The sequence below is a fragment of the Siniperca chuatsi genome, linkage group LG6 (assembly GCF_020085105.1).
Source record: "Siniperca chuatsi isolate FFG_IHB_CAS linkage group LG6, ASM2008510v1, whole genome shotgun sequence".
Lineage (NCBI taxonomy): Eukaryota > Metazoa > Chordata > Actinopteri > Centrarchiformes > Sinipercidae > Siniperca > Siniperca chuatsi.
In genome coordinates, this window is record NC_058047.1 from 32,119,043 (window position 1) to 32,146,966 (window position 27,924).

The window sequence follows — 27,924 nt, forward strand, 5'->3', positions numbered from 1 at the left end:
TACTTTCTCCTGTGTGCACTGACGTAAAGGCGAGCTGCTGGAACAAAGAGTTTCCCTTCAGGATCAATAAAGGAGTTCTGATTCGGATTCTGGTTTCCTTGCTTGCACGGAGTAGCATCTTCTTCAGGCACATTTCTACTTGTATAGTCTTCCTGTTAGCTAACGCTAACCGCCGTAACGCGGGGAATGAAGTGTGCACCATTTTCAGCTAATTTGGTGCTGGCTGAAAACGGTTTTACCAAGGCACTGCCCGGTCCACGGAGCCGAGCGGCGGAGTCCCAGCACTGCGCTGACAGGCCACAGGGGAACAAGGGGAACTCTCTAAACTTTTATGGAAAGCTAACTAGAGACCTGCCGTGGCTCGTGTTAACCTGCAGCTTGACTGCTGTTGCTAGCTGCTGAGCTAACGTATGGCTAACACAACTTCCTAACGATATTCGTCCGGAGAAGTCCGCATCCACAGCTCTGACGTTGTTTGTATTCATGCTTCACTTTAAACGGGACTGTTAGAGCTGTGGCTGTTTGGACAAACAACCAAATGGAAAGTGTGCATTATTTCCCCCGAACCAATAACGTTCCAGCCCGTGTGCTTCTTACTGCCGATGACAGCTAATGTTACCTCGTTGTCCTGTCTCTCTGCCATGCCTTGTACAGCATAGGGACCGCAGGGATGCTAGCGAGCCTCCGCTGCCGAGCACTCACTTCGGTTTGTGCAGAAGAATCGGTCCTAACGCTTGTTTCTCAGCTGTCCTGTCGCCTGATCGCGTGTCACGTGTTCGGGGAGCAGCGTCAGCTGTGACGCGGCGACATCGCACACATTTTCCGGTCAAAGTTTACAAAATAAAACGTGTTAGACCAACGTGGAAATATGCAGATTTCAAACGATAGAGTGTCTTCAGGTGATACACTACAACATGTCAGTTCTATAGCATTTATGTGGTAAATATAAGAAGTGACACCGGCCATTTAATACCAAACAACTACCAATAGAATCCAAAAAGTTATATTTTCAGAGCAGATATATGTTTGACCTTATCTCATATCTTTTAAATTGGTTTGATAAGACAATAGGCCTTGTCACGGAAGACATTTTGACATCACAGTAGAAACAGAACAGGTGTCAATAATAAAATGAACGATGGCTGAATTCCATTTCGCTGCTTCAGTTTCAGGGTCAGGCATTGTGCACACTGTCAAGGCTTACTGGGACTATAGACTGTATATAACGGTTAGAGAGAGACTGTAGATCAAGTCTTCCTATACAGTCTATGACTGGGACGCTTGAATAGAACACCCGTACTTTTCCTACTATGACAAGTCAAAATGTCTGCTGGGAAAAGGCCTGTAGATATAGAGATGTGTCATCCATAAAAGGCGAGTAAGCTTGACTTTCGGTGGAATGTAGCAACATGCTCTGCTGAAGGAAGCCGAGAGGGAAGTACATCGAGGAGGCTTCTGTACACTGTGCACTGTAAACATATGGCTGAGTCTATTGATTCATAGGGATTTACATTCTTTTCAGCTACCATTAAGCTACTAACAGAATTGTTGTCGTAGTAGTGGTATGGAGGTAGTTCTAGTTCTAGTGGCATAACTCCTGCAATTTATAAAGCTTTTTAAAAAAAAACTGAAATGAGGGTGTTTACAACCTGTCTTTTTCACACTCTAGTAATGTTGTAAATTCTGTTCTTTCTTCTTATTTTCACGTGTCGTCTTGAGGATGTTTTTTGCATTTAACCATTAGTTAGACCACATGTTTTCGTCTCAGACACACTTTATAAGCTTTATAGAGTTTCCCCTCGGGGATCAATTAAGTATTTCTGATTCTGATTATTTTGAAATTCCATTCATTCCATCACTTCCGTGGATCTTGTTTGTAATCGGCACATGATCCGGAAGTGTCGCCGCTTCTCTTTTTTCCCCCGGGAGAAACAGCAGGGCGGCTGACTAGACAACTAACAAGTGAACTACCAAGCTAGCAGTGAAGCCTGTCAGAGAGCTGATTTAACATCAGACAGTTAGCCTCAGGAGTAGTGAAGATAGCTAAATATACAATATGCAATGACATGAATATTTATTTCTATGTGTTTTCTTCATTTTTAGCAATTTGTCCCTAACATTTGACTGGCTATTGTGGTGGTCCAGGATTTGCCCTGAGTTCAGCCTCCCAGGTAGCTCTTGCTCCCCTAGCGTCAGATCCCATCTCTAAATATTTAGACTGACTTGGGTTATCTTTGTTCCCTGTTCCTCTCTGTGAATTAATGAAATGGTAAAATATTTCTATTAATAGATAGATGTTGAATAAATATTAAAATAGATATAATAGATCAGAAATGTCTTTACATTTTATATATATTACATATATTACATTTCTTATTAAATTACTCATTTTTCGGGGAGGTATATTATTTATTATCAGTATATGTCATCATATAGATATATAAAGTAAAGGGAACCAATTGAAACAAGGAGAGACGCTGGACAGTTCTGATCATTTCACCTTGGAACTGTGTTTGTTTGTTGTGATAGAGCGATATTTCCAGAGAAGTGTGCCAGAATAATTCATATATGGACGTCTTTTCTTCACGTCATTTTAATGGTCATGTGACCAGAGTCGATGCTATTTGTATTTGACATGCTACCTGGCAGGTGAAGTACAGGGCAAAAATACAACCACGGCTAGATGGGTGTCGCGTGATTCTCACGTCATGCTAAATGCGACAAAGAGCTGTTTTCTCCACGCTGTTTACCAGAAGGTGCAGCCTGTGTGTTTTAATTCTCTTTATCTTAAATCATGGAGAAAAAAGGCTCAAACTCTTTCGGGAAGAAACCCAAACCCGCGAAGATGAAGGACGGCGCCGACCCCGTCAAAAACTTTGAGAAATGGAAGAAAAAATACAACAAGACGAAAGCACGAGTGAAGCGAGAGAGAGCGCAGAAGAAGAAGCCGGAGTGGCAGGTCGAACGGGAGTACATCGACAGGCTTGTTAGCAGGTACGGCGACATAAACACCAAGGAGGCTGTCAAGTTTTCAGACTTCCCCATTTCAAAGAAAACCTTGTTAGGTCTGCAGGGGGCTCAGTACAGACAGCCCACTGAGATCCAGAGACAGACTATCGGCTTCGCTTTGCAAGGTAAAGATGTTCTCGGCGCGGCTAAGACTGGCTGTGGGAAGACTTTAGCCTTCCTCATACCGGTGCTGGAGTGTCTGTACCGCCAGCAGTGGAGCTCCATGGACGGCCTCGGTGCTCTCATCATATCCCCCACCAGAGAGCTCGCCTACCAGACCTTCGAAGTCCTCCGCAAGGTGGGCAAGAACCACGAGTTCTCCGCGGGGCTCATCATCGGCGGGAAGGACGTCAAGAGCGAGTCGGAGAGGATCCACCGCACCAACATCGTCATCTGCACCCCGGGCCGGCTGCTCCAGCACATGGACGAGACGGCCACCTTCCACGCCTCTAACCTCCATATGCTAGTCCTGGACGAGGCGGACCGCATCCTGGACATGGGCTTCGCGGATACACTCAACGCAATCGTGGAGAATCTTCCCAAGTCCCGGCAGACGCTGCTGTTCTCCGCCACGCAGACCAAGTCGGTCAAAGACCTGGCCCGGCTCAGCCTCAAAGACCCAGAGTACGTGTGGGTTCACGAGAAGGCCAAGTTCAGCACCCCGGCCACCCTGGAGCAGAGCTACGTGGTGTGTGAGCTCCACCAGAAGGTCAACGTGCTCTACTCATTCATCAAGAGCCACCTGAAGAAGAAGATCATTGTCTTCTTTGCCTGCTGCAAGGAGGTGCAGTTCCTGTTCCGGGCCCTCTGCCGCCTCAGACCCGGCATGCCCGTCCTGGCTTTGCATGGCAAGCAGCAGCAGATGAAGAGAGTGGAGGTCTACAATGATTTCCTCAGAAAGCAGAATGCTGTGCTCCTCGCCACCGACATTGCCGCCAGAGGCCTGGACTTCCCCGCCGTCAACTGGGTGCTGCAGTTTGACTGTCCGGAGGATGCAGACACCTACATCCACAGGGTGGGCCGGACTGCCAGGTACAAAGAGGGGGGAGAGGCCCTGCTGCTGCTGCTTCCCTCAGAAGAGAAGGGCATGGTGGGCCAGCTGCAGGAGAAGAAGGTTCCCATCAATAAGATCCAGGTTAGACCTTGTATGTCCACAGTGTCACAATATACACAAAGTGAGCGGAAAAACAGAAACCAGGGTACAATGTAATGCGGCCCAGTACAGTATGGGCATTTTTAGGCTGCAGTTTGTGTTGATATTGTATTTGATTGGAACGTACAGTTCATGGTTAACACTCAGTTTAAAGAATGGACACAGGACAATAAACGGACAACCTCACAACGCTCGGACACTCTGTCCTGTATTAAATTAGATTACGCACCATAAAAAAAATACTGTAAAAAAGCGGGCTGGCGGTTTACAATAATTGAAATCATTTTATGTGTCTAGCTCTAGTGGAAAGTCATGTTTCAAAACAATAAAGCTGAATAGTTTCCAGTAACACTCTTCTCTCTACGGGAATGCAAACTAAATGAGAATATGCAGTGTTATCACTCAGACATGTTTCTGAGAGGAGAAATGTAATACCTTTTGACTTCATGATTGATGTAAATGTATTTAAAAGGTCGCTTGACTAAAAAAACAACATTAATGATGACAAAAAAACACATGCGTTCATATCCATCTGAGAATTCTTCCTCCATCCCAATGCAATGGAGTTCAGTGGAATTTAATTTCGTCCAAAACCTCAGTGCCTTTCATTTGTACAGGGACTGTTTTTTCTGTCGAAAGCAGTAGAAGAATGATGCCACAGGGCTGTTAGCCAAATTAAGGAAAAAGGCCTGCAGCTGTAGGACAACATTAATTATTTCAACAGTATGTGAAGTCATTCTAATAGTTTTTGCTTGTCATAAGGAAAAGTCTGGCATTAATTAGTCTACATATTAAAAAAAAAAGTAATGTCATTACAAACACGCTTACAATAAATGAATGTACTCTTTATTCAAGGGATGGTGAACGCTGAAGAATACTGGTGATGTATTCCAAAAATAAACTTGTCAATCTAAAAATATTCCTCTTCATATATTTGCATTTGTAATATTAATATTATCGGTTATTGTATCAGTATCTGCCCTGAAATTCCATATTGGTGCATCTCAGATTTTTTGTAATTTGGTGAACCAACCCTTTAAGCAATTCTAATATTAATTTGTTCCCAGTTCTAAAGTAGTCATTCATCATCAGTGTTTGGGTCGTTTTATTTATTATTATTTATTTATCACGCACTCACAGTTAAGGAGCCCATCTCTGGGGAGAAGGGGGGGGTCATACCATGTTCGATATGCAAGAATGTTTGTTGCTTTGCATCTATGACACACTCTGTCCTTGTTCTGATTCATTTACTTTATTTCTAAAGATTAAACATGACAATTAACTACGGTTTTTGTTCTTATTTGATAACCGCTAATAAATAAAACATTTTGTATAGGGGCAAGTAAAATTTACTTTGGGCAAATAGATTTCTGACCCACATGCCCAAGTGGAAATAAAACCCCTTAACGTTGAACCCTGTTGGGCTAATGTTTCTAGGTTGGAACTGAATGCATTGCTAGATTAATTAACGCAGTGCGAGCGTCATGTGAGTTAGGGAGAGATTGTGACCTAAATCTGCGGTTTCACAAAAACCCCATGCATTAGACTTTCAGATTTCAAACTATACCCACTATAGGCCAACCTGTACTAAGGCATCAGGCAGACCTGCTGTCATCCGGGAGAACCCGTCTCGCAGTGCCAGCGTCTTGGACATCCGAATTTCCACTGTTTGTAGGAGACTGCCATAGTAGCAGTTCTCTTCACCTTGAAATATATCCAACACCACAGTGAGTGATTTCATGACTCTGGGAATTGATACTCCCATTCAGTGATGGCTTTAAAATCTAGTTGACTGCAGAGTGTTTTTTATATATGTAAAAAACTTTGTCCTTCACCCTCCGTCTCATCCTTCGAGCTCGGGTCCTCTACCAGAGGCCTGGGAGCTTGAGGGTTCTGCGCAGTATCTTTGCTGTTCCTAGTACTGCACTCTTCTGGACCGAGATGTCTGGTGTTCTTCCAAGGTTCTGCTGTAGCCACTCCTCCAGTTTGGGGGTCACTGCCCCGAGTGCTCCAATGCTCCATGTATGCTTTCTCTGCCAGCATCTTACACCCTGCAGTTATGTGCTGGATTGTCTCAGGGGCCTCTTTGCACAGCCTACACCTTTGGTCTTGTCTGGTGTGGTAGATCTGGGCCTCTATTGCTCTGGTGCTCAGGGCCTGCTCCTGTGCAGCCATGATGAGTGCCTCTGTGCTGTCCTTCAGTCCGGCCCGCTCTAGCCATTGGTAGGACAATAGGTGTGGATCCTGTCAGGGCCCGGTGCTGTCCAGTTCTTCATACCTGAGACTCTTTCTTGGATGTCTGCCGCTGTGATGGTGACTGGATTCTGTTCAGGGAGGTTGAGTTGCGAACAGCCGGTTTATTCTTCTGGCTTCATTATCTCTCGTGTATCTCTTTAGGCGGCTGGCCAAGGCTTGGAGCCTTTGTTTGGCAGTTTCGAGGCATCTGGTTGTACTTCTTGGGTACTTGCTTTCTCATTGCACCTCTCTCAGCCTCTGTCAGTTGGCTCACTTCTCTCCGGGCCTCCTTGATTTTTTGCCTCCAACCTTCGTTTCCATGGTGGGTATTGTCTCTCATGGCTCCCATGGTTGCTCTTGTAGCCAAGCATCTCTAGGATCACTGCTGCTGAGGCGTATATCAGCTCATTGGTTTCAGTGATGGTTGTGGTAGGGATCGCTCTCAATGCTGCATTCACATCTTCGAGACTTTCTGATGGTACTTCACTTAGCCGTTGTAGTTGGCGTCGGGGTTGCCTTGTATTCATCCTCGCCATGATCTTATCTTTCAGGTCAGTCGCTGCCTCGTTCAGCGTGATTTCTCTTGGGGCTTCGTACCCAATCTCTGGTTGGGGAGCTGCTGGATGCTCCCCTCTGACCTGTAGTCCTGGCTCCCCCTTGCCGTAGCATTTGTGTTGTACCTCGTCAATCTCAAGTTGTGATAGCAGTTGCCGCTTGTGGATGTTGGAACACTGAGCTACTAGTTGCTTTGCCGTAAGCCTCGATTGTGGGTTTCGAAGTAACCATTCATCCCACATCCTGTGCATGTAACCCCTATGACTAGGGTTACTGGAGTAGTAGCATTCCAACAGAGCCTTGTTATCGCATCTCGCCCATTTCCGTCTTGTTCCAGTAGCCCATTTGTCGTCTCGATGCCCTGGTTCCCCAACACCTGACGCAGACCTTGTTTGGCCGGGCGACGTCTGAGCCGGCATGTCAATCATTTCATCGTCACTCATCATCATCATGAGGTAGGCAGCAGCGTGAAGGGTCTTGCCTAAGGACACTGGATGATGGGTCATTGCTCATTGCGCCCCGAGGGGGATTCGAACCCTTGTTCCCCCGTGAGTGTCCCGTGGCCTATCAAATCGAGCTATCCAGCCTTTCCACACTGGATGATGGTCATTGCTCAATGCGTCCCGAGGGGATTCGAACCCGTGTGAAAGTCCTGTGACTTACCAATTGAGCTATCCAGCCGCACCTATATATATATATATATATATATATATATATATATATATATATATATATAATATATCATATATAAAAAAATTTCACAGGTTATTTAGTGTACACTACTGTTAGATGGCTTAGTCTGATTTGTGTTTTGCAACATTGATAGACCTTTCAGTTGCCAGGTAACTGAATGGAGGTTGGGAGAAAAGAATGTTGTCTTTAACGCACCCTGTGGACTTTTTGTGTGGGACCTGAGATACTCCCAAAATAACTACCACCTCGACAAAATAGTGCTCCCCAGTGCTGTTAGTCGTCAAAAACTCCTCAGGGTACCTTTTAATTGCAACACAAACAAACAAACAAACAGATTTGAGTTCTCCTCACAACAACAACAACAACAACAACAACAATGCAGTAGTCAGCATCTGTATTCATTCATTTCATTGTTTGATTGATTTCTAGGTGAACACAGACAAACTGCAGAATGTCCAGCAGAAGCTGGAGGCCTTCCTGGCCCAGGAGAAGGAGCAGAAGGAGAGAGCTCAGAGGTGTTTTGTTTCCTACCTACGCTCCGTCTACCTGATGAAGAACAAAGAGGTGTTTGATGTCTTTCAGCTCCAGATTCAGGAGTACGCTGTTTCTCTGGGCCTCGCTGTGGCTCCAAGGGTGCGCTTCTTAAATAAAGCTCAGGCACAGAGAGCTGAGAAAGGACAGAGAGAGGAGGAGCAGTCTGAAGAAGAGGAAGAGCTGAGGAGCTTCAAGGCCCAGCTGAAAGGAAACGTTCCTCATGAGGAAAGTCGGAGCTCTGAGTCAGAAGATTCAGGTGATGATGAGGAAAGTGGTAATGAAGAAGTGGATCAGTTCAAGACACTACCTTTGGGTGCAGATGATGACAGTGGGGATGATGATGATGATCTTAGAGATTTGGACCTGCTGACAGTCAAAAGAAAGGATGTCTTCAATCTGACAGGGGACCAGGCGAGTCCGGAGGAACCTGTCAAGAGTTTCAAAATGAAAACGGAAAAAGAGACAAAGTTCAAAGAAGCCAAAAAGGTCGTCAAGAGAAACTTTCAAGTCAACACCAAAGTGGCTTTCAACGAAGAAGGACAGGCTGTGCAGCTGTGGCCGCCAGTCCAGCGGGCAGTGACTGGAGAAGAGGAGGAAGAGGAGGAGGAGGTTTCGGGTATCGACGTGGAGAAGGCCAGGGAGAGGCTGAAACGCGAGGACCAGGAGTTTGACAAGCAGGAGTACAGCCGCAAAGTGAAAGCCAAACACAGAGAAAAGAGGCTGAAGGCGAAGGCAGCCAGGAGGGAGGCCAGCAAGCTGCACGGACAGAAATCTGACGAGGAGGAAGACGAGGTGGTGGCGTACCTGGCCAATCACAGCGAAGACGAGTTTGACCCGAGCACCCTGCCGGACCCTGACAAACTGCGCTCCGAGGAGGAGGAGGAGATAAGGTCAGCTAAACGGCAGCACAACAGTGAAAGCAGTGATGAGGAAGAGAAGGAGCTCACAGTGGGGAAGAGGAAGAAAGTGAGGCAGCAGGATGATGAGCACATAGCTCTGGACACTGGTCTCTCTCTGGCTGAAGACGAAGAGTTAGTCTTACATCTGCTAGGAGGACGGAGGTAGAGAAACTAGAGATTCGGGGGATTTAGGGAGGGTTTACAAACATTAGGAACTCAACAGTTGAGAAAAGGTTGAAGCACAGAAGCTGTTTCCCAATTCCAGACTACATGCTAATTCTACCCAGTTTTTCAGTTTGTATTGTGTTCACATTCGTGCACTTCCATGCACTTGGAGGCCTCACAAGAGACACATTTAAGAAAGACTGGCCGAGACTGACGCATCAGAGGCCAAGGTATCCTGACTTTTAGTTCATGGTATGGTCAAGCTCCAAAATACTGGATCCCATAATGCAGCCTATACTGTCTCATCATTAAAGCCCCTAAAAACTTGGCTTCAAATCTTATTTGTCTATAACATTAAATATATGACTAAATGAGCAACAATTAACGTTAAAAACATCTTAAAATATTATTTGTTGAGAGATTCACACTCAAACTCAGCAAATCTGTTTCATCAGAACTGTGTGGGTGTGGTTTGTGATTTGATTGACAATTACCAAACAACCCATCAACTGTCACCACATTTTGATTCAAATTTTGTTAAATCCTGATTGGTTCACAGAAGTAGGTAACCCCACCTCACCTTTTCAACTGCCCACTTCAAATCAGTGAGAAATGTAAAACTTCATCATCATCATCATCAAAGGGACTGGAGGTCTTGTAATTAATGACATGCATTGAATAATTAACATGATCTAACTGTCTTTTTTATGTTATCAAAGTATGTACCAAGAACGCTATCACCGTTTTGGGATGAATTTGGATATTGAGTTATTCTATTAAAGAAATTGTATTGCTCACTTCAGTGTTCAGTTTAGTGGTTTGAAATTGAATTTGACTGTGGACTTCACACTCATGAGAGCTGCATTAATATTTGTGGAGATTTGTAGGATTGGAAGCTCAGTAGTTAAGACTGTGATGAGTTAAGGCCATTTAATTCTACAGCACACAATGGAACATCACACACAAAGGAGAAGAAGCAGAGCTTTTTCTCTCTGAATCACAGAATTAAATAGCAGCAATTGTGTCTTTGCTGCCAAATAAAACCTGGGAAATGTTTGCACGACAGACTGTGTATATATATATATATATATATATATATATATATATATATATATATATATATATATATATATATATATATATATATATATATATATATATATATATACACACAATTAGTAAAAGTTAATAGTGGAAAACAGTACAAAGAATATTCTGGGGTGTTTTTGTTTGAAAGCTATACAACAGCAGACGAGAGCATCCAAATTCTCTTGAAGAGCATGGGGAAAAACATCTGATGATGATATTATTTTTTTACACTATACCAACCCATTGGTCCATGCATTTCTTACTTCTAGGCTGGATTACTGCAATTCCTTATTATCCGGCTGCCCGAATAAATCCCTTAAGACTCTCCAGTTGATCCAGAAAGCTGTGGTACGTGTACTGACAAGAACTAGGAAAAGAGATCATATCTCTCCAATATTAGCTTCTCTGCACTGGCTCCCTGTAAAATCCAGAATAGAATTCAAAATCCTTCTCCTCACCTACAAAGCTCTTAATGGTCAGGCACCATCATATCTTAAAGATCTCATAATACCTTATTATCTGACTAGAACACTGCGCTCCCAGGATGCAGGGTTACTTGTGGTTCCTAGAGCCTCCAAAGGTAGAATGGGAGCCAGAGCCTTCAGTTATCAAGCTCCGCTCCTGTGGAATCAGATCCCAGTTTGAGTTCAGGAGGCAGACACCATCTCCACATTTAAAAGTAAGCTTAAGATTTTCCTCTTTGATAAAGCTTATAGTTAGGGCTGGCTTGGGTGAGTCCTGAACCATCCCTTAGTTATGCTGCTATAGGCCTAGACTGCTGGGAGACTTCCCATGATGCACTGAGCTCCTCTCCCTCTCCATCTGTGTGCATTTTTATTCCATTACTGCATGTTACTAACTCGACATCTTCTCTCTCCCGCAGTTCTGTGCTTTCTCGTTTCTCTCCTCTCTCCTTCTGTCGCTTTCAGCAGGTATTTCTGCCTCCAGAGCTGCAGAGACTGGATCTGTGGTTGTGGGCTACCTGCAGCCCCTGTGTTCCTGCTCGACAACTGCTACTACAGTTGTTGTTATTGGCTCTGTTACTGATGCTGACATTATTATTCCTATAGCTGTCATTCCTATTATTAATTTATTAATATTACCATTAGGATTATTTTAAATTCTATTTGGAGCATTGTGCTACTATATGCTCTTTCTCAAAACCTAACATGGCCGCCCTCCCTGAATCTGGTTCTGTCCAAGGTTTCTGCCTCTTCAAAGTTTTTCCTTGCCACTGTCGCCAAGTGCTTGCTCATGGTGGGATTTGTTGGGTCTCTGTAATTAATATTATAAAGAGTTCGGTCTAGACCTGCTCTATAGGAAAAGTGCAATGAGATAACTTCTGTTATGAATCGCCGCTATATAAATAAAATTTCATTGAATTCACCAGTCTGATCATTCTCCAAATAATCACATTGTGTGATATAGATAGAAAATATACTGTACATGGTTTGTACACAGTTGCATGAACACCTGTACTGTATGTGCAAAGTACACTTGATGTGATTCAAGAAGATCCTCATGTTTTTTTCTTGTGACCAAATCTGAGTAAAATATACATTTTCCCCTAAATATTTACTTTTTTATGTGTAGCCCGTGGAGTTCCAAAATGACAACAGCACTCATTATGCTCCTCACTCAGGTGATTAAAAACGGTATTTTTGACCATTTTTATTACATTTAATATAGTGTGTAGAAACATAGAAAGAGCAGTTTGACTGCAGAGGCCCATGTTAGCAGTATACAAAAAAGGAGAAAAACAATAAATGAGTAGATACCAACAGATATAGACAGGATAAAAAAGAAAATTAAAAAAATAATGATTGATAGGCAGTATGCTAAATCACCACAAAGATCATGACTCTAGATGGCCCGGTTTCCTTGATTTCATCATAAGCGATTCTTAGTATTATAAAATCAGAATATTTAGGAGTAAGGGGAAGAAGAAATATATAGAAAGAAAATAAAAGTTATTTGTACCCGTCCCCATTTCTTTATTTCTTTATAAAAAACGTCCTTACATATCCCACCTGCAACACGTTCTGTCTTGCTCCTGCAGTGCTTGTAGAGATTCTTTGCTGAGACGAAGACTTTTGTTGACTGTTCCAACAAGTTGCCCCACTCAAGGAGTGACTACAGAAACAGTATGATTTGATTATCAATTTTAATCAACTGTGGTTCACTAAGAAACATGGATCATCCCTCACTGACTCTTAACCACAATGCCAGAGCAGTTTTAAAACTTAAAACCACAAATTCTGTAAAGGGATTTGGTTCTTGGCCCTCTGACTTGCAGGTCCAGTGAAAGTGGATCAACTGTCTTGATGAAAAAAAATGTCAAATTGTCCACTTCCATAATCGTCAAAGCACTCCGTAGGCATGGCCTCATGACAAAAAACAAATCTCAGAAAGGTTTTTATAGTATGATTACCATGAGACAATGTATTCCACTGGGACCAGTGATTTCTCAGGGATTTTCCTTTTCCTTACAGAGTTGAAAGAGTCAGATGTAAAGCTATGTACGTATGACACATCTGTCTCCAGCAGGTGGCGGTAGAGTAACTAATAAACAGCTTCCACCTATTTCCATGCTCAAAAGTTCCTCCATGAACAGCAGGAATTGGTTTGCCATACAGAAGTGATGGTAACTGAATACATTGGAGTCAAAAGCAGTACAAGTCCTGTCAAAAGTACATTTTTCATGGTATATTAATCCTTAACTGCATTATGAGAATTTTAGTCTTTTCATTTGTTAGTGTTTGGAGTTAAATTTGAAAGCATTTTTGGTTCTATATTTGGACACATGCGTTGGTAAACCATGTCATTGTAGAAACGTACATTTGCATATTGTGACCTTTGTCAAGTAAATATAAACATCTTATGCTTTCTATATAGTGAATTAAATGCAGGCTTTTCTTCCCAGGCTCGACCCTATTGCGACTTGGAACCCCATGGTCTTAGTATGCCTTTAGATTGGCTTCATGTCTGTGTAAAAGTGTACTGCATTCAGGAGTGGTTGAATGCTCTGTAGTCTGTTTAATGTGGGTTTGATGTAATAAATAGCAGTTTGGGATGTTTGGAACACCTGTTTCCTAACCTATACTAATGTTCTGTCGTGCTCTGACAGACACTCTTCCTCATGAAGTCCTGCTGTAGATGAACCTGTGAAAATGTAAATATGTGAGCCATATGAGTCTAGGAAGGGTCCTCCCCTGTCTGATCAGTTCCAGCTCAACATGTATGTTAATGAGTAGCTGTGCACGGTGGTCTACAATGCAGTAAATGGTGCAGCATCAAGGCATGGGCACGTTTTATTAATACCATCGTATGTTGAAATATTCTAATTTGAAATTCTTAATGTTAAACCATTGTATATATATTCCGTGATGATTACTGCCTCTGATTACTGAAACTTTAAAGGCAGTATCATTCTCATGGATATGTATATCTGTTTTCAGAGACACCTTGGCTTCTTTGACACGTTATGCCATCTTTCAGCAAGCAAGGGCTGTGAATGGAACGAACTATTCCTATGGCAAATGCATACCAAATTTGATATAAAATACTTACACTGATTATTAATTAAATGAAATTATTGTTATTGTTCCACAGCATTTTGTCAGACAAAACTCTTCAGGTCATTGTCAAATTGTACTTGATATCACAGTATTTGCTTTAGAAGTGCTGAGTGCTGCACGTGAAACTGGCGGGAAACTACTGCTAGAGTTCATAATACAAGTTTCCCTTTTTCAGTCAGTTCACATTCATTCTGCCACATATATCCAACACACAGAAATTGTAATAAAATCATTTATTAATGATTCGATTTTTTCCAGCCGTAGCTAATCACGGTGCGCCCATCTTTCCTGTGTGCAGCAAACGCAGCACCGGACCGCCTAAGGCTCCCGCGGCTGAGCTCAGGACGCCCTCTCCTCCGGCTCCTGGGTGGATGTTAGTCATGACAAAGGTGTAGCCATTTCAGCGAACGTCACTCCAACGGTAATTTCACTAGGAACGTTTGTTCCTTTGGATAATATAACGTCAAACTCTGTTCAAAATCGGGCAGCGAAACGTATCGCATAACGTTAGCTAACGTTAATGTTCATATTGCCTGTCAATGATGATTTTAATGTTATATATAACGTTAAGCTATGTCTAACTTGGCCTTATCTAAAGCAGAAACTCTTAACGCTAGTTAGTAAATCGGCAAACATAACTTGCATGCACCAAACAAACAGAAATCAAGTACAAAAGTACTAAATCTTTTCGCTTGATAACTTGGCTAGCTAACGGAACTTAACGTATACCTGTAGCTAGCTTTCTGTAAAACAACACGTAGCCTACGTTAAGTTGGGTGATTAACAGCTGGTAGCGAATGTGGAAGTTTAAAGTACACAGTTGAAGTGGTTGAATTGCTGCATAATGTCCGTAACTTACTTGGCGCCGGACAGCTGAACTGCAGGGCGGCGGCGGCGGCGGCGGCCGGAAGGCAGCGTGCTGGCGCCGCAGCGTGTTTTCACTGGGCTTCGACCACGTGTTGTGTTCACCTAGCATCACACACCGTGCCAGCAGTGGGAAAACAAACGAACTCTCGCTTTAGCATTTCATATTTTTGGATTAACGTTGTATAACATCGCATTGTTCTTCCATTCAGAAATAATTATGGCCACAAATAACGTGGTTAATGAAGCCCAGAAGCTGGAGTCCTGCGAGGCAGCAGCAGATGGAGACCCCTCTATTCAAGTCAAGATTTTACAGGTCCCAGCCAAATGTGGACCCGTGGCTGCTGTGCAACCCCCCCACACTGCTGCAGGTGTCTCAAGGGGCGACTCTATGTTTGCCCCACCTAAAATCATCCCCACTGGCCAGGGCCACCAATCCACCTCCTCTACAGTCACGGTCCCAGGGCTTCAGACGTCCTCTCCTTCTGTCATGGTGGTAGCAAAGGTGCCCCCCTCAGGAGGAGTGAGTGTTAACAGCCAACCACAGGTAACAAAACCAGCTTTGAGTCAGCTGGCCTCCATGAACCAGGCCACAACCTCAGGAAGGACGGTGGTGATAACTGTACCAAGGGCAGCAGCTCCCCAGCCGGTCACTGTGGCCCCTCGGCTGCCACAGACTGCTTCCCCGCAGCTCCCAGCCAATATCCAGATACCACCAGGTGAGCTACAACTGTTTGTGGTCTAGATTCTAGTCCCATAACTCGTGATTTGCCCACTGTTACGTTTGTATTCTAATTTTTATTTTCAGTAGACCGTTTAGTCTGTGTTACTGTTGAGGAGTCTGCCACGTGCTGTGTCTGTACTATGTTTGGTCCACGAAGTACACAAACATATACCTTACCCAGCACTCTCTTTTCAGGACAAAGCAATTAATGACAGTAGTAAGTGATTTTGGACTCTCATTCTGGCAGGTATGATGTTGATCCGCAGTGATAGTGGTCAGCTGATGCTGGTATCCCAGCAGGCTTTGGCACACGCTCAGCAGGGACCAAGAGGTGTCAGTGGCCAAGTGCCCAGAATACTGGCCCCGCAGGTGTGTGTGTGTGTGCGTGTGTGTGTGTGCGTGCTCCTTTCATTTTATTTAATACTGAAGTGGATGAATGTAGTGACATCTTATTGGTACTCCTCTGGTCTTAACAAGCACTCGTGTCTGGAATTCAGGTATCTGCAGCAGCTGGAAATAAAGGTCATGAGAAGGTGACAGTGATCAGGATGGCAGCCCCTCCCAGTTTCCAACCAGCACCAGCACCAGTCCAGAAGACAGCTGTGGTAAAGGTACAAGAGCTGGTTTCCACTTACCAGTCTCTGACAGCAGGTCATGTAGTGTTTGGCCATAGGCATTGTTACTGCAACTCAACCTCACCTGTCATAAATACTGATGGTGTTGACAGAAAAATGGAAAGCCTGCTGAAAGATGAAGAATGTGATCACTGCTTAGGTTGGACTCGCTCACAAAAAAATCTTTTCATGCCTTTTATTAGACAGCTCTAGAGAGCTGACAGGAAACGAGGGAGAGAGCGATGCAACAAAGGTCCCCAGCCTGGGGTCACGGTCAGCGACTTAATCCCTAAACCACCTTGAGGTTTTATTTACTCACTTTGAATGAGTTCTGGGGCGATCACACAGAGATGCACCGCTGTGTGATCGCCCCTTTAGGCAGCACTTCACTGCACCTTTTAATCTTCAAGCGCTCACAAAAAGAGCTCTTGAACAAGTGGTTGGTCATGAGCATTGTTCAGACTGCAAAGAGATTTTCATAAATAATGATTATGGTGAACACAACAGATGATAATGACTCACGTGAAGTTCAAGTGGGACTGAAGTCAACCGATCCGAGTACACATCCTAGCACGTCGTATGTGCACTTTGCTGTGAGTGTGGCTCACGCTGCTCCCACACACGACTCAGTCTCGGTTGTGTCTCAGGAGTGACTGTCACCAGCACGTGCATGCCTGTTACCTTAGCGTTTTCGTCAGTGTATCTGCTGCTGTTTTGGGGTGATAGGTTATATTGTGTTGTTCAGATGATTGGCGTAGCTCCCAAACCAGCTGTAGTCCAAACCCTCAGTGCTGTGTCTGAGCGGGGGAGCCAGCCTCGCATTCAGGCGGTCAACACAGAAACCAAAAAGGAGCCAGCGACCACGTTTACTCAGGTGAGTCTAACCAGTCCCAGCTCCGAACTGCATCCTCAGTTTGGATTTCACTTCAGTTTCAGTCTGAAACTGCAGCACCTGGCCAGGACAACATGAAGGCAATTGACAAACAGTCCTATCATCCCCTCCGCAGGTAGCTTTATATTTTTGTGCTGTCATTACCGAAAAAACAACAAAAAACACAATAGCACGATGGCAAGTCTTCCTTTGTATTGTTACTGGTAGTGCTTCCACTTCTACTAAAGGAGTGAAAGTATTAATTTACTGTCAGTCATTATTTATTTTATTTAAGAGTTACAGAGTTAAAGGAGCTAAAATAAAATAACAAACTCCCTTCACAGTTCAGTGATGTTACAAAGGAGGAGATGAAATCACTGTCTCCGGTTTGGCACTATTTGTAGTCCAAATAATAATCTGAACATGTACCCAGCATGCCTAGTTGTTGTGGATGTCTTGCTGTTGTGTTCAAAGCAGTTAAGTCCCATAGTTTGGAGGTTTCTTTGGTGGAGGTGCTGTTGTTATACACGCTGACCGTCTTCTATGTACATTTTACCACTTAATGGGTTCATTTCTTTCTGAGGATTTACTTTCAGAAAAAAGTTTCTTCCAGTACATTTTCTGTGTGACATGTAGATTTTCCTCACACCATTATGTAATTTTGCTACAGCTGATGCATCAGCGATTTAGGCAGTGACTACTGTTAAATTACAAAGTCAGTCATTGGCTTATGTACCAATTAGCAGCATGTGTCAGCTTTAATATAATTCTGCCAATCATCATTCATTTTTATAAGTGAGTTTCGCAGGTGACAGAAGACACCTTACAGTGATCCAAAGAATCCAGATAGTCGCTGCTTAAACACTGATGGTTCAGTTGCAGACAAGCAGAACAAGAGGGACAAGAGCAGTGTGTGACTGACCAACTTGACCTTTATCAAGATCGGGTGTTGCCTGACATTTCACCAACAGGAGACCCTGGAAAGTGTGAAGAAGTGCAAGAACTTCCTGGTGACCCTGATCAAGCTGGCCTCCAGTGACTCCAGGTCTGTCGACATGGCTAACAACGTCAGAGGACTGGTCAGGAGTCTGCTGGTATGTCTCAGGAGCTGGCTTCACTTAGTAGAATAATAAATGATACGGTGCTGTTAGACCGCCCCGTCAGTACCGCAGTGTGCAGTAAGCGGGACAGCAAACCGTTTTTTAACTGCAGTGAAAATGTTGTTTTTGAAAGGCTGAACGGCAACAAATAGGGATTGAAGCAGAATATTCCGTTAGATAAAAACATGTTGTGAATCACACAGGTCGGAAACAATCCTACACAGCCACCACTAATTCTGTGAACTGTTCGGTTCAGCCCTGTAAATCTTCTTGTCTCATTGTTTTTAACCTGCTTGTCTTTCTTGGATTAGAGGATGGCTAGTACTACATGTATCAGATCTGCTTTTGTCAACAGAATTTAACATTTAAAAAAAAATCTTGCTATTTAGTAGACCCTTACATAAAAGCTAGTAAGTAGACCTTGAGTTAAGATTCTTTTGTCAAATCCCTGTTCTTCTTCTCATACTGTTCTTTTATAGTTGCATAATGTTCATCAAGTATTTTCAGTTACCTTACCAGTTTGTTTTTAATTGGTTTTTCAAAAGGAAAAACATACATACAAACATACACAGCTTATAAAATGTATCACACATCAAAATATCACAGCAAACCACAGCTAAGACAGGACAAGAACAGGAAACAAGGACAAAGGGAATATAACAGAGCGTTCTATACAGTATATATTCTACATGATATATATTATTATTATTATGTAACGATTGGTACATCTGAACCAACCACTGAACAATACCTCATATTATACATGTCATATAGTAGATCACATTATATTTTATTTTTTAATTTGGAAAGGGTTCAACTCTTCAGCACATCAGGTTACCATAACTGAAGGGCCCCGTATTTTCATGTAGATATCTTGTCTATCTGTCACATGAGGATGTTTTGGCCTTTATATCTGAAAAAGCATCAGTCAAGGTGAGGATGTGAGCAGGTTGTTGCGGGGCTTCTAGACAGCAGCAAAATATCATCCGCATTTAGAAGCAGTTTATGTTCCTCACCACCATCATTTCAGCTTTCCACATGAGATGAAGCAACCTGCGGAGATTGTCAGATGATGTCCCATTTTTAATAAACCCACTTTGCCTGGGTAAATAGGTTTTGGTAAAAAAAAGCACTAGATAAAAAAGATCTTATATCCTGATAAGCAGGGTTGTCTGTTTATAAAGGTCTTGATAAAATGTGTTAAATATAGCATTCATGTTTGGCTCATCATCGTGCTGTATAGCTGGTATCATTGATTGAGTATACTAGTGCTTTGCTTTCTCTCCCTGTCTTTCCCCTTGTGTTTAGTTCTGAATGCATATTTAACTTTTTTCTGGAATATGGATTCTACTTTTAGTTAGTTTAGTTTAAGAAGGGTGGACTGGTCAGATTGGGAACAGTGTATATTTGTAGGGCTGTGTTAAACCTCCACGTAGTGGGTTGGATTCTTGGTAATTGGCCTAAACGAAACGCCATCCCCACCGACACATGATCTGATATTAAGATGTGACCTATGGACGTTTGTTCGGTAATAGAAATTAGCGACTTTGACATAAGACAATCTATCCTTGAATATAAAGTATGTGGGTGGGAGTAAAAGGCATATTCCCTGTCTGATTAGTGAAAGAATCTCCATACAGCAACTAAACCTAGCTCCTCTTCCGAGCCCCAGAAGGTCGAGTTAAACCCCATTTTATACATTTTATCAACTCTAGGGTCCCTAACTTTGTTAAAAGTCCCCACCTAATATTATAGATATGTTTCCAAACTGTCAAATTTTTTATATATATAAAATTAATAAATAAATTAAAAAAAATACATCCAATACCATAGACTGGTCTCCTGCAAGAAAACCAGATCAGGGTTTTTCTGTTTTAAATACAATATAATCCTCTTCCTTTTTAATACGCTGAGTTTGCACCCTTACCATTTAATGATGTCAACCTAACCAGTTCACCCATAATGTATTTCCAAATGTATAATTATCAAGATGATTTGAAATACTACTACCAACTTAAAGGGCTCCAGCCCTGTCGGAACATTCCCTTGTAAGACAGCGGACCTTACATACAACATAACACAAAACATACTGTACATACATATATACATATATCAAACAATGAGCCAAAGAACATGTGGCTCTCCTACTCCTACTACTGCTAAACTACTATAGTCCATCCGTGTGAAAAGGATCGCTGGCCTGCCGAACGTACACATATATACATGTGTGTGCGCTATGGGATCACAGAGGACGACACGCACAAACATACTCTTTACAAACCGGTGCACGCACGTACGTATGTCTTTGTGTGATTAGTTCAACTCCGCCATGCAAACGACTCTTAACCCAGGTAAGAGATCTGTATTTGCATACATTTATTTATGAAAACACCGGGCATAATGTCATCTGCCCATTATGGAGTTTGATAAACGTGTTACCGTTGTGTTTCAATCAACAAAGTTGTATATTCAGTAAACAGTTGTTTCTGAAAGTGAGCTCATGTTTATTAAATGGAGTGACAATAATTTGTCCCTTTTTGAAACCAGTTACAAGCTGCTTACTCAGGTTCGGGGATTTTATCCAGTAGAATGTCAAACACTTATTCAAAGCTTACAGGCTTTTTCATTGGATTTTCGTCTTGCTGAAACAGAAGTGGCTGATATGCTGTGGAAGGCGACTGGTGCGTCTGGTTGATTATGACACTTTTTAAATCTTTTTCTAAAAGATTATTTAATGTGGAGGTAGCTTATTATTTACCCGCCACAGTTTGTATTTATTACAAGTGGCACACAAAGCTATATTGCTCAAATCTATCTAATATCTAATCTAATCTTTCTGATAATCCTATCATATTTATTTTTTGCTGTGAACAACAGTTTCCAGCTGCGTAGAATGCGTGTCAACAGTTTAGAATGCAGAAGAAGTCACTGTATAATTTCATAGCTGCAAAAGCATTTCCTGTTGAGACTAGAAGAACCTAGAAAGCAACGTTTCTGTTGGGACAAGCTTCTGAATTGACAGCGCAGTGCGCCGCTCTGTCTTTTGTTAAGTCAATCTAGCGGGGCACCCTGGTAGCTCACCTTTGCTGCATGTCATCCCCTCTCTCTCTTTTAAAGTCAATCAAGCTCACCCAGCAGTCACTCTCTCTCCCTGTGATCAACTTAAATAACAAATAATAATCAGCCAGATCATTCAAACAAGATATTATATCCTTGAATAGAATCAAAATGTCAGTGTTCTAAATGAATGGATGTGTTAGCCTACACAATCCACAGCAAAAAATAAACATGATAGAGTAATTAATGTTACTCAACAGCATTTGCACTGCAATGTGTTTCGAGGATAAAACATGAGACGTGACTTTTGCTAAAAAGAAAGTTGGAAAAGAGGCTATGATGAGCCCTGGTAACCAGACGTCTCCTTATAACTGACCAGTCTGATGTGTGTGTGTGTGTGTGTAGAGGTCTGTGTGGTTATACTGTGGCAGCCTGCTGTCGTTTTCAGGCCATTTAATGATGGTGAACAGCACTGCTTAACGGCATTGCACTCTAGTGCTGCACTTCTCAGAGGCTTCAGATTTATCAAAATATCAGCCCTGCTGCAGGGATTTCATGAAGGGAAGTATGAAGTATAAAGCAGCTGTGGGCAACAGATACTGTAAGAACCACCCACATTCCTTCATTGATCAATGCAGACTGATTTACTGACTTTCCTGCTTTAACCACATTAATTGTTTCCCCCTCGGTCTTCTTCTTTCTCTTCTCTGCCCACCATAAACAGCCACACACCCTCTGCTGCCACTAACTCCCCCTTGTGGACTGATCATAGTGCTGCTATTTGGAGCCAGGATCCCTCTAGCACTACTTTTTAAAATTCCTGTGGTAATTTTGCATAGGTCCTTAATATGAAACAGACACAGCCAACACAGCAATAATAATAACTTAATAAAGATCCGGGCCAGAAACCTGCCTCCGGTCTCAACTTCAGCTCTAACCCAGCACAGACTTTTTAAGATGGCTCTTCTCAATGTAAGATCCCTCTCTAACAAAACGTTTATTTTAAATGATTTTATCTCTTCTACTGATTTTAGATTTCATGTTTTTAACTGAATCCTGGTTACATCCTGGTGATCACAGTCAACTGGCTGAATTGTGCCCTCCTGATTATGACTGCTTTAGCCCGCCTAAGATTTGTGGTCGAGGTGGTGGCCTTGTTACTGTCTATAGGAAGCATTTAAAGTGTGACCTCCATAAATTGCAATGATTTTTTAAATATCACTAACTCTTTTAACCTTCAACATGTGTCTAGCCAAATTCATTCCCGTGGCCACACCTTAGACCTAGTCTTTAGTCTGGGCCTGAAAACTCCATCTGTGGAAATGAGGGACATGTTTGTATCCGATCACCTATGCATCGCTTTCAACTGTGAATTACAGGCTGCTAGTACTGTCTTATCCCGCTCTAAGTACACACACGTCCTTAATGAGCATAGTAACTCAAAATTCTGTACACTGTTCAATTCTTCTGGCAATGTGTTTCCCAATTCCTCCAAAACCAACGATTTGGTTGATTCTTTAACTTCCTGTGTTCTTCAACCTTAGATCTCATAGCTCCTCTGAAAAATAGACCAAACTCAAGGACTAGAAAACTGCCATGGTTAAATAATAGTATTCGAAGCTGTAAAAGGAAATGCAGAAGAGCAGAACACAGATGGAAGAAATCAGGTCTCCAGGTCAACATTGTGGCCATGAAAGAGTTATTATGCCTTTATAGTAGGATGGTGAAGGATGCAAGAACATGCCATTTCTCTGCACTTATTTCTGCCCATCAGCACAACCCCAGATTCCTGTTTAAGACTGTGGATCAGTGAGATAACCCAGCCTCTCATTGTGCCCCTGCTGATTGTGATGCTGATTGTGAAAGGTTACTTTTGCACTTTGCTGGAAAGGTGGAGTTAATAAGATCTGGTATCACCCCAAACCCTGCCTTTTCTAGATGTGGATCACCCGCTCAGGGATTCTTTGAGCAATTTTACGGCTGTTACTCTGCCTGAACTAACAGACATCATGTCTCTTATGAGAGTATCCTCCAGCCCTCTGGACAAAATCCTATCTAGGTCCTTATTGGAAGTTATGGATTGTATTGCACCCATTTTGCTAATTATTTTTAACAGCTCGCTGTCTACTGGCTGTGTCCCAGATTACTTTAAAACTGCTTGTAGCGGCTTCCTAAACGAACCTTGAAGCTGCGGTGAGGGTCAGAGTTGGGTCCTGGGTTCGAAGATTTGTGACACGCTTGGAGTCTATAGTTTACAAATACGCTAAGATCCAACATGCGTTTTGGAGGTTTATTGCATACGAGCTATCAAAGCGCAGCAGACAGAGGATGGACATGAAAACCAGATGCATAAAACAGGTAACGTAGATGGACAAAAAACAGGAAAATCAGGCGGTCAACAAAAATTACAGCTACCCGTCCCTGACTCTCAACAACCTGGCCTCAGCTAAGTGCGCGCCTTTACAGACATACGCGCACCTGTTCCCGTGAGCTCTGCCCCTTCAGTACCAGACCAACACACACGCATGCAGCAAACGCACAGTGCACCCATGTTCTGTCTCCTACATACCAGCCCCTAATTATTAGGTCCCACATAATAATTCACATTCCATATGCATAATAGGAGACCTACAACAATTGCCAAAGAACACATCCCAATTCATTAGCCAATCCACTCAGGCAATAGTCCTTCTTCTGGTCAACTTTATGACCAAATAGTCCACAGTCTAGTGGTCAGTCAAACTGTCCGAATGTCCATTAGTCCAAAAACAGAGTTCAGAAAACCCTGTCTACCCAGAGGCCAGCATCGTCCTTATGCTGCTTCCTCAGACTCCAGCAACAGACAGACCTTGGTGATGGGTCGTTCCAAGCAGCCAAGTCTCAATACGGACTTGGCAGACAAAGCCTTTTCGATCCGAAAACGTTTGCAATACGCTTCCCATAATCCATGAATTTCTAGACGCTGTACTGTCAATCAGGAGAACTGAATCTCCAAAAATGAGGTTCTTCTGGACTCCAGTCCATCTCTGTCGCTCCTGTAACAGAGGTAGATACTCCTTTGTCCAGCGCTTCCAAAACAAATCAGATATGTACTGTACTTGTTTCCATCTCCTCTGCACGTACAGGTCTGTTGCTTGGAACTCTCCAGGTGGCAATGAGGGCTGGCCTTTGAGCAGTAACAGATGGTTCGGCGTTAGTGCTTCCAGGTCGTTTGGATCCGTGGCTGCTTTGGTTATGGGCCGGCTATTAATACTGGCCTCGACTTCACAGAGAACTGTATGAAGGCCCTCCTCATCCAGACGCTGTACTTTTGAGGGTGGAGTTCAGGACCTTCCTCACAGACCTGATCAGCCTCTCCCACGGTCCTCCATGATGTGATCCAGCAGGTGGGTTAAACGACCACTTGATGTCCTTTTGGAGTAGCACATTATGCACCTGTGCCTGGTTCCACTGCTCTATGGTTGATCTCAGCTCCCTTTCTGCTCCCAAATTTGTCCCGTTGTCAGAGCGCAGCTCACGGACTTGTCCTCTTCTCGCTATGAAATGCCTCAGAGCATTTATGAAGGAGTCAGTATCTAGAGAAGGTGCCACCTTGATGTGAATGGCCCTAAGTGCAAGACAGGTAAATATGACACCGTAGCGTTGTACCATACTCCTCCTGCTCCTAACTTCAAATGGTCCAAAATAATCTGGCTTAAGTCTTTCTGTGGGCAAGTCTGCCATCTGCTGGTACACTGTGGTAGCATTGAGTCTCCTGCAGGTGGTGCATTTGGACAGGACTCTCCTTATAGCAGTGCTGACTCCAGTGATCCAATATTTCTCCCTGAGCTTGGATAACATGTTGTTGCGGCCACTGTGTCCCACTTGTTGATGGATATTTCTCAGCAGCAGAGTAGAAATATGGAGATCTTTTGCCAGTATGATGGGATGCTTGGATTCAACAGGCAATGATGATTTGCTCAGCCGACCGCCCACACTTAAGACACCATCCTCCAGCCTTGGACACAACTTGTACATTGACATTGACATTTTGGTTCTTTTCCAGACACGAGCTCCTCTGAAAACTTTCTTCTCTGACAAAACTGAATTATTGCCATTTCAGCCTTGTCAGTGTTCTCCACAGTGAGACCTCTCTGGACCCCTGTTCCTTTTAATCAAGCGCATCTCTTCCTCCATCTTTGAGCTCTCTTGTTCTGTGCCTTGACTGTAAATTTACTGACAGTTATTTTCTTCTTCTACTGCAGGATGACAGCCATTCCTTATATTTCAACCACCATGCCACAGCTTTTTTCAGTCGCATCCAAGAGGAATAATGATGGATCAGGTGAGTGGTGGGATCTTCTACTGTCTGCACTGCATTCACCATTACGCTCTTTTTCAGCTCTGGGTCATCCTGAGAGATGTTCCACTGGCTCAGGGTTCACTGGCCACTCTGATTCTGGCTGGCAAATGAATCGAGGTCCTGATGCCCACAGCGCATCTTGGAGGAAAGTCTCAACTTTGATGCCTCTGGACGCTACGTCAGCTGAATTAGACGCTGTGTCTACATATCTCCACTGCTCAGGCTGAGATGATTTTAATATCTCTGAGACTCGATTGGCCACAAACACCTTGAATCTGGACGTTTCGTTTTTTATGTACTTGAGCACAGATCGTCTCACAGATTGTCCTGCAAGACTGTGTTCTGGCACTATCGGTCCACAACACAGAGTCTTGCAGGTGCAAGCGCAGCTCTTTCCTCCACAGAACATCCATGCGACTGGCCATTGTCGCGGCAATGAGCTCCATTCTCGGGATGGTCATGGTCTTCAGAAGGGCCACCCGAGCCTTTCCCATGATGAAAGCACTGTGCTTTTTGAGGTGCTCATTCTTTTGCAGCAGGTAAGTGACTGTGCCATAGCCCTCTTCACTGGCGTCACAGAAGTGATGTAATTGAGACACTGTGACTTCTCCAAACTCCACAGGTTACAAACATCTGCTCAGCTCGAACTTGTCCAGCAAGTGGAACCCTTGTAGGCACTTTAGCCACTCTTTGCAGACCGTTTCTGGTATTTGATCGTCCCATCCAATTCCTCTTCTGCACAGATCTCTCAGAAGCTTCTTTGGTTTCAGGACAACTGGACTGAGCATTCCCAGAGGGTCATAAATCGAACTGACTGTCGAAAGGATCCCTCTACGAGTGAGTGTTCTGTCTTTCAGCACGATTTTGAACTTGAAGGTGTCTGACATAATGCACCATTCCACACCCAACGCACGCTCAATGGGCAAAAACTCTCTCTCCAAGTCCTACTGTATCTGTGGGCTTCCGGACCGTTTCAAGCACTACAGGTCTGTTACTGAGCCACTTAGACAAAAGCCCCCTTCGGCACAAAGAGACACGAGCTCATGGCACAATGTCAGTGCTTCCTCCTCTGTAGCGACTGACACCAGACAGTCATCCACGTAGAAGCAGTGCTGCATTTTCTCCACTGTCTCCTCCTTGTATTCGTGTCCATGATCCTCCGCACACTTCTTGAGAGCAAAATTGGCACAGCTCGGGGACGACGTAGCTCCAAAGAGATGCACCTTCATCCTGAATTTACAATCAAACACGACTCCGAGTTTTCCTTTTGTAGGGTGGAGGACACCGTGGTGCGGAATGTACCAAACCCTGCCATCACTCCGGTCCAGCTATTCGTCAGGGACTCTTTCAGCATATCCCTTAATGAGGAGGTCGTTAATGAAGGTGTTGTACTCCTCATGAAACTGGGGATCCCTCTGGAGCCTCTTCAAGTGGTGTAGACGCTGTTCCACCACTTTCTTGTTGTTTGGCATCAGGATTTTTCAAAGGTAAGGAGACCTGATAGTGACCATCAAGGTGTTTTGCTGAATTTGTGACCAAATCCAGGAACCTCAGGTCCTCTCTGGACAGACCGACTTGTTCCTGCACAGCAGACTCAGGAAGGTCCATCTTAAATTGCTGTTGCCACAGTTCATCCAAATTCACAATGGACACTCTATTCACAGTTACTGGCTGCCCACAGCACGTGGCCTCCCCACCGTTTCCTGACCAGTCCGTTTACTGTCCAGCCCAGCACTGCCCTTATCACGTAGGGTCCATTGCTCTCACTGCGGATGACTTCCAACGGTTCCATGGCTCTTGGAACATTGGTCCCGATCAGCAACTCAATCCCGGCCTCAATCTGTGGTAAGGAGAGGTGTCTCAAATATGGCCAATTTGTCAAATCCTGGTTTGTTGGAATGTTTGCTCTGTGCACTGGCATGAACAGCTGTGTGTATGCTTTTGGCAGATCAATGAAGATGTCATCTTTAAGAGCTGTAACCTCCAGCTCTGGCACAACATAGCTGCTGACCACCTTCTCCTGTCCCATAGTTCTCAGAAGGATGTTTGCTTTTCTGCCTGTTAGGTGGAGCTTGTGCATTAGTCACTCTGTACAGAATACTGCTGTACTGCCTTGGTCCAGGAAGGGCGTATGTGAGGATGACGTTACTGCCCTTCTTAGCCTTGACTTGAAACGGCACAATAGGGAGCTTGCAATCCTGTTCACCAGCCCCTGTAAGCCCACTGGAAACCAGAGTGTTGTCCACTGACACCTGGACACTTCTCTCCGCCTGTTCTGCCCTTGCCACACCGTCTTAATGGAGCACTGTTGGATGTTTGCAGCCACACTTCGAGCAGGAAATCCTCTTCTGGCAATATTTGCTGATGTGCCCTATGCACAGGCAGTCAAAACATACGCCTTTTTCCTTCAGGAAATCAATTTTCTCCTTGTGTGCCATTTTT

At 43.6% G+C, this 27,924-nt stretch overlaps 3 protein-coding genes and 1 long non-coding RNA gene across 21 annotated transcripts in view; 2 read left to right on the forward strand and 2 right to left on the reverse strand.

The window, feature by feature from the left end:
- szt2 (SZT2 subunit of KICSTOR complex) overlaps nt 1-796 on the reverse strand; it is a 154,746-nt gene extending 153,950 nt beyond the window's left edge. For 8 of the 13 annotated variants that reach the window (XM_044198540.1, XM_044198549.1, XM_044198542.1 and 5 more), the window contains exon 1: nt 620-791. In XM_044198540.1, the coding sequence (XP_044054475.1) occupies nt 620-643 (24 nt within the window). In that variant the 5' untranslated portion in view covers nt 644-791. Of the gene's footprint in view, nt 1-619 lie in introns of all 13 variants that reach the window. The other 5 variants (XM_044198551.1, XM_044198548.1, XM_044198544.1 and 2 more) reach the window with 4 other exon arrangements.
- Nucleotides 797-2,633: 1,837 nt separating this feature from the next.
- ddx10 (DEAD (Asp-Glu-Ala-Asp) box polypeptide 10) lies at nt 2,634-10,040 on the forward strand. Its single transcript, XM_044200064.1, has 2 exons — nt 2,634-4,144; nt 8,075-10,040. The coding sequence occupies exons 1-2, from the start codon at nt 2,795-2,797 to the stop codon at nt 9,242-9,244; spliced, it is 2,520 nt and encodes an 839-aa protein (XP_044055999.1). The 5' UTR covers nt 2,634-2,794; the 3' UTR covers nt 9,245-10,040.
- Nucleotides 10,041-14,128: 4,088 nt separating this feature from the next.
- LOC122877798 lies at nt 14,129-14,982 on the reverse strand. The gene is made up of 2 exons (XR_006378350.1): nt 14,770-14,982; nt 14,129-14,273 (listed from the first exon to the last, which is right to left on the reverse strand). It is a non-coding gene; the product is annotated as an uncharacterized LOC122877798 (long non-coding RNA).
- The window catches only part of taf4b (TAF4B RNA polymerase II, TATA box binding protein (TBP)-associated factor), a 98,570-nt gene continuing 84,823 nt past the window's right edge, over nt 14,178-27,924 (forward strand). For 4 of the 6 annotated variants that reach the window (XM_044199868.1, XM_044199867.1, XM_044199870.1 and 1 more), the window contains exons 1-6: nt 14,178-14,331; nt 14,987-15,493; nt 15,746-15,867; nt 15,996-16,109; nt 16,858-16,986; nt 17,955-18,077. In XM_044199868.1, the coding sequence (XP_044055803.1) occupies nt 14,995-15,493; nt 15,746-15,867; nt 15,996-16,109; nt 16,858-16,986; nt 17,955-18,077 (987 nt within the window). In that variant the 5' untranslated portion in view covers nt 14,178-14,331; nt 14,987-14,994. The remainder of the gene's footprint in view (nt 14,332-14,986; nt 15,494-15,745; nt 15,868-15,995; nt 16,110-16,857; nt 16,987-17,954; nt 18,078-27,924) is intronic. The other 2 variants (XM_044199865.1, XM_044199869.1) reach the window with 2 other exon arrangements.

What these genes read in the sequence shown, in the direction of transcription:
- ddx10 (XM_044200064.1), top strand. Translation starts at nt 2,795, where the DNA reads ATGGAGAAAAAAGGCTCAAACTCTTTCGGGAAGAAACCCAAACCCGCG. An exon ending in TTCCCATCAATAAGATCCAG is followed by an intron (nt 4,145 to 8,074) that starts GTTAGACCTTGT and finishes ATTGATTTCTAG; the next exon opens with GTGAACACAGACAAACTGCA.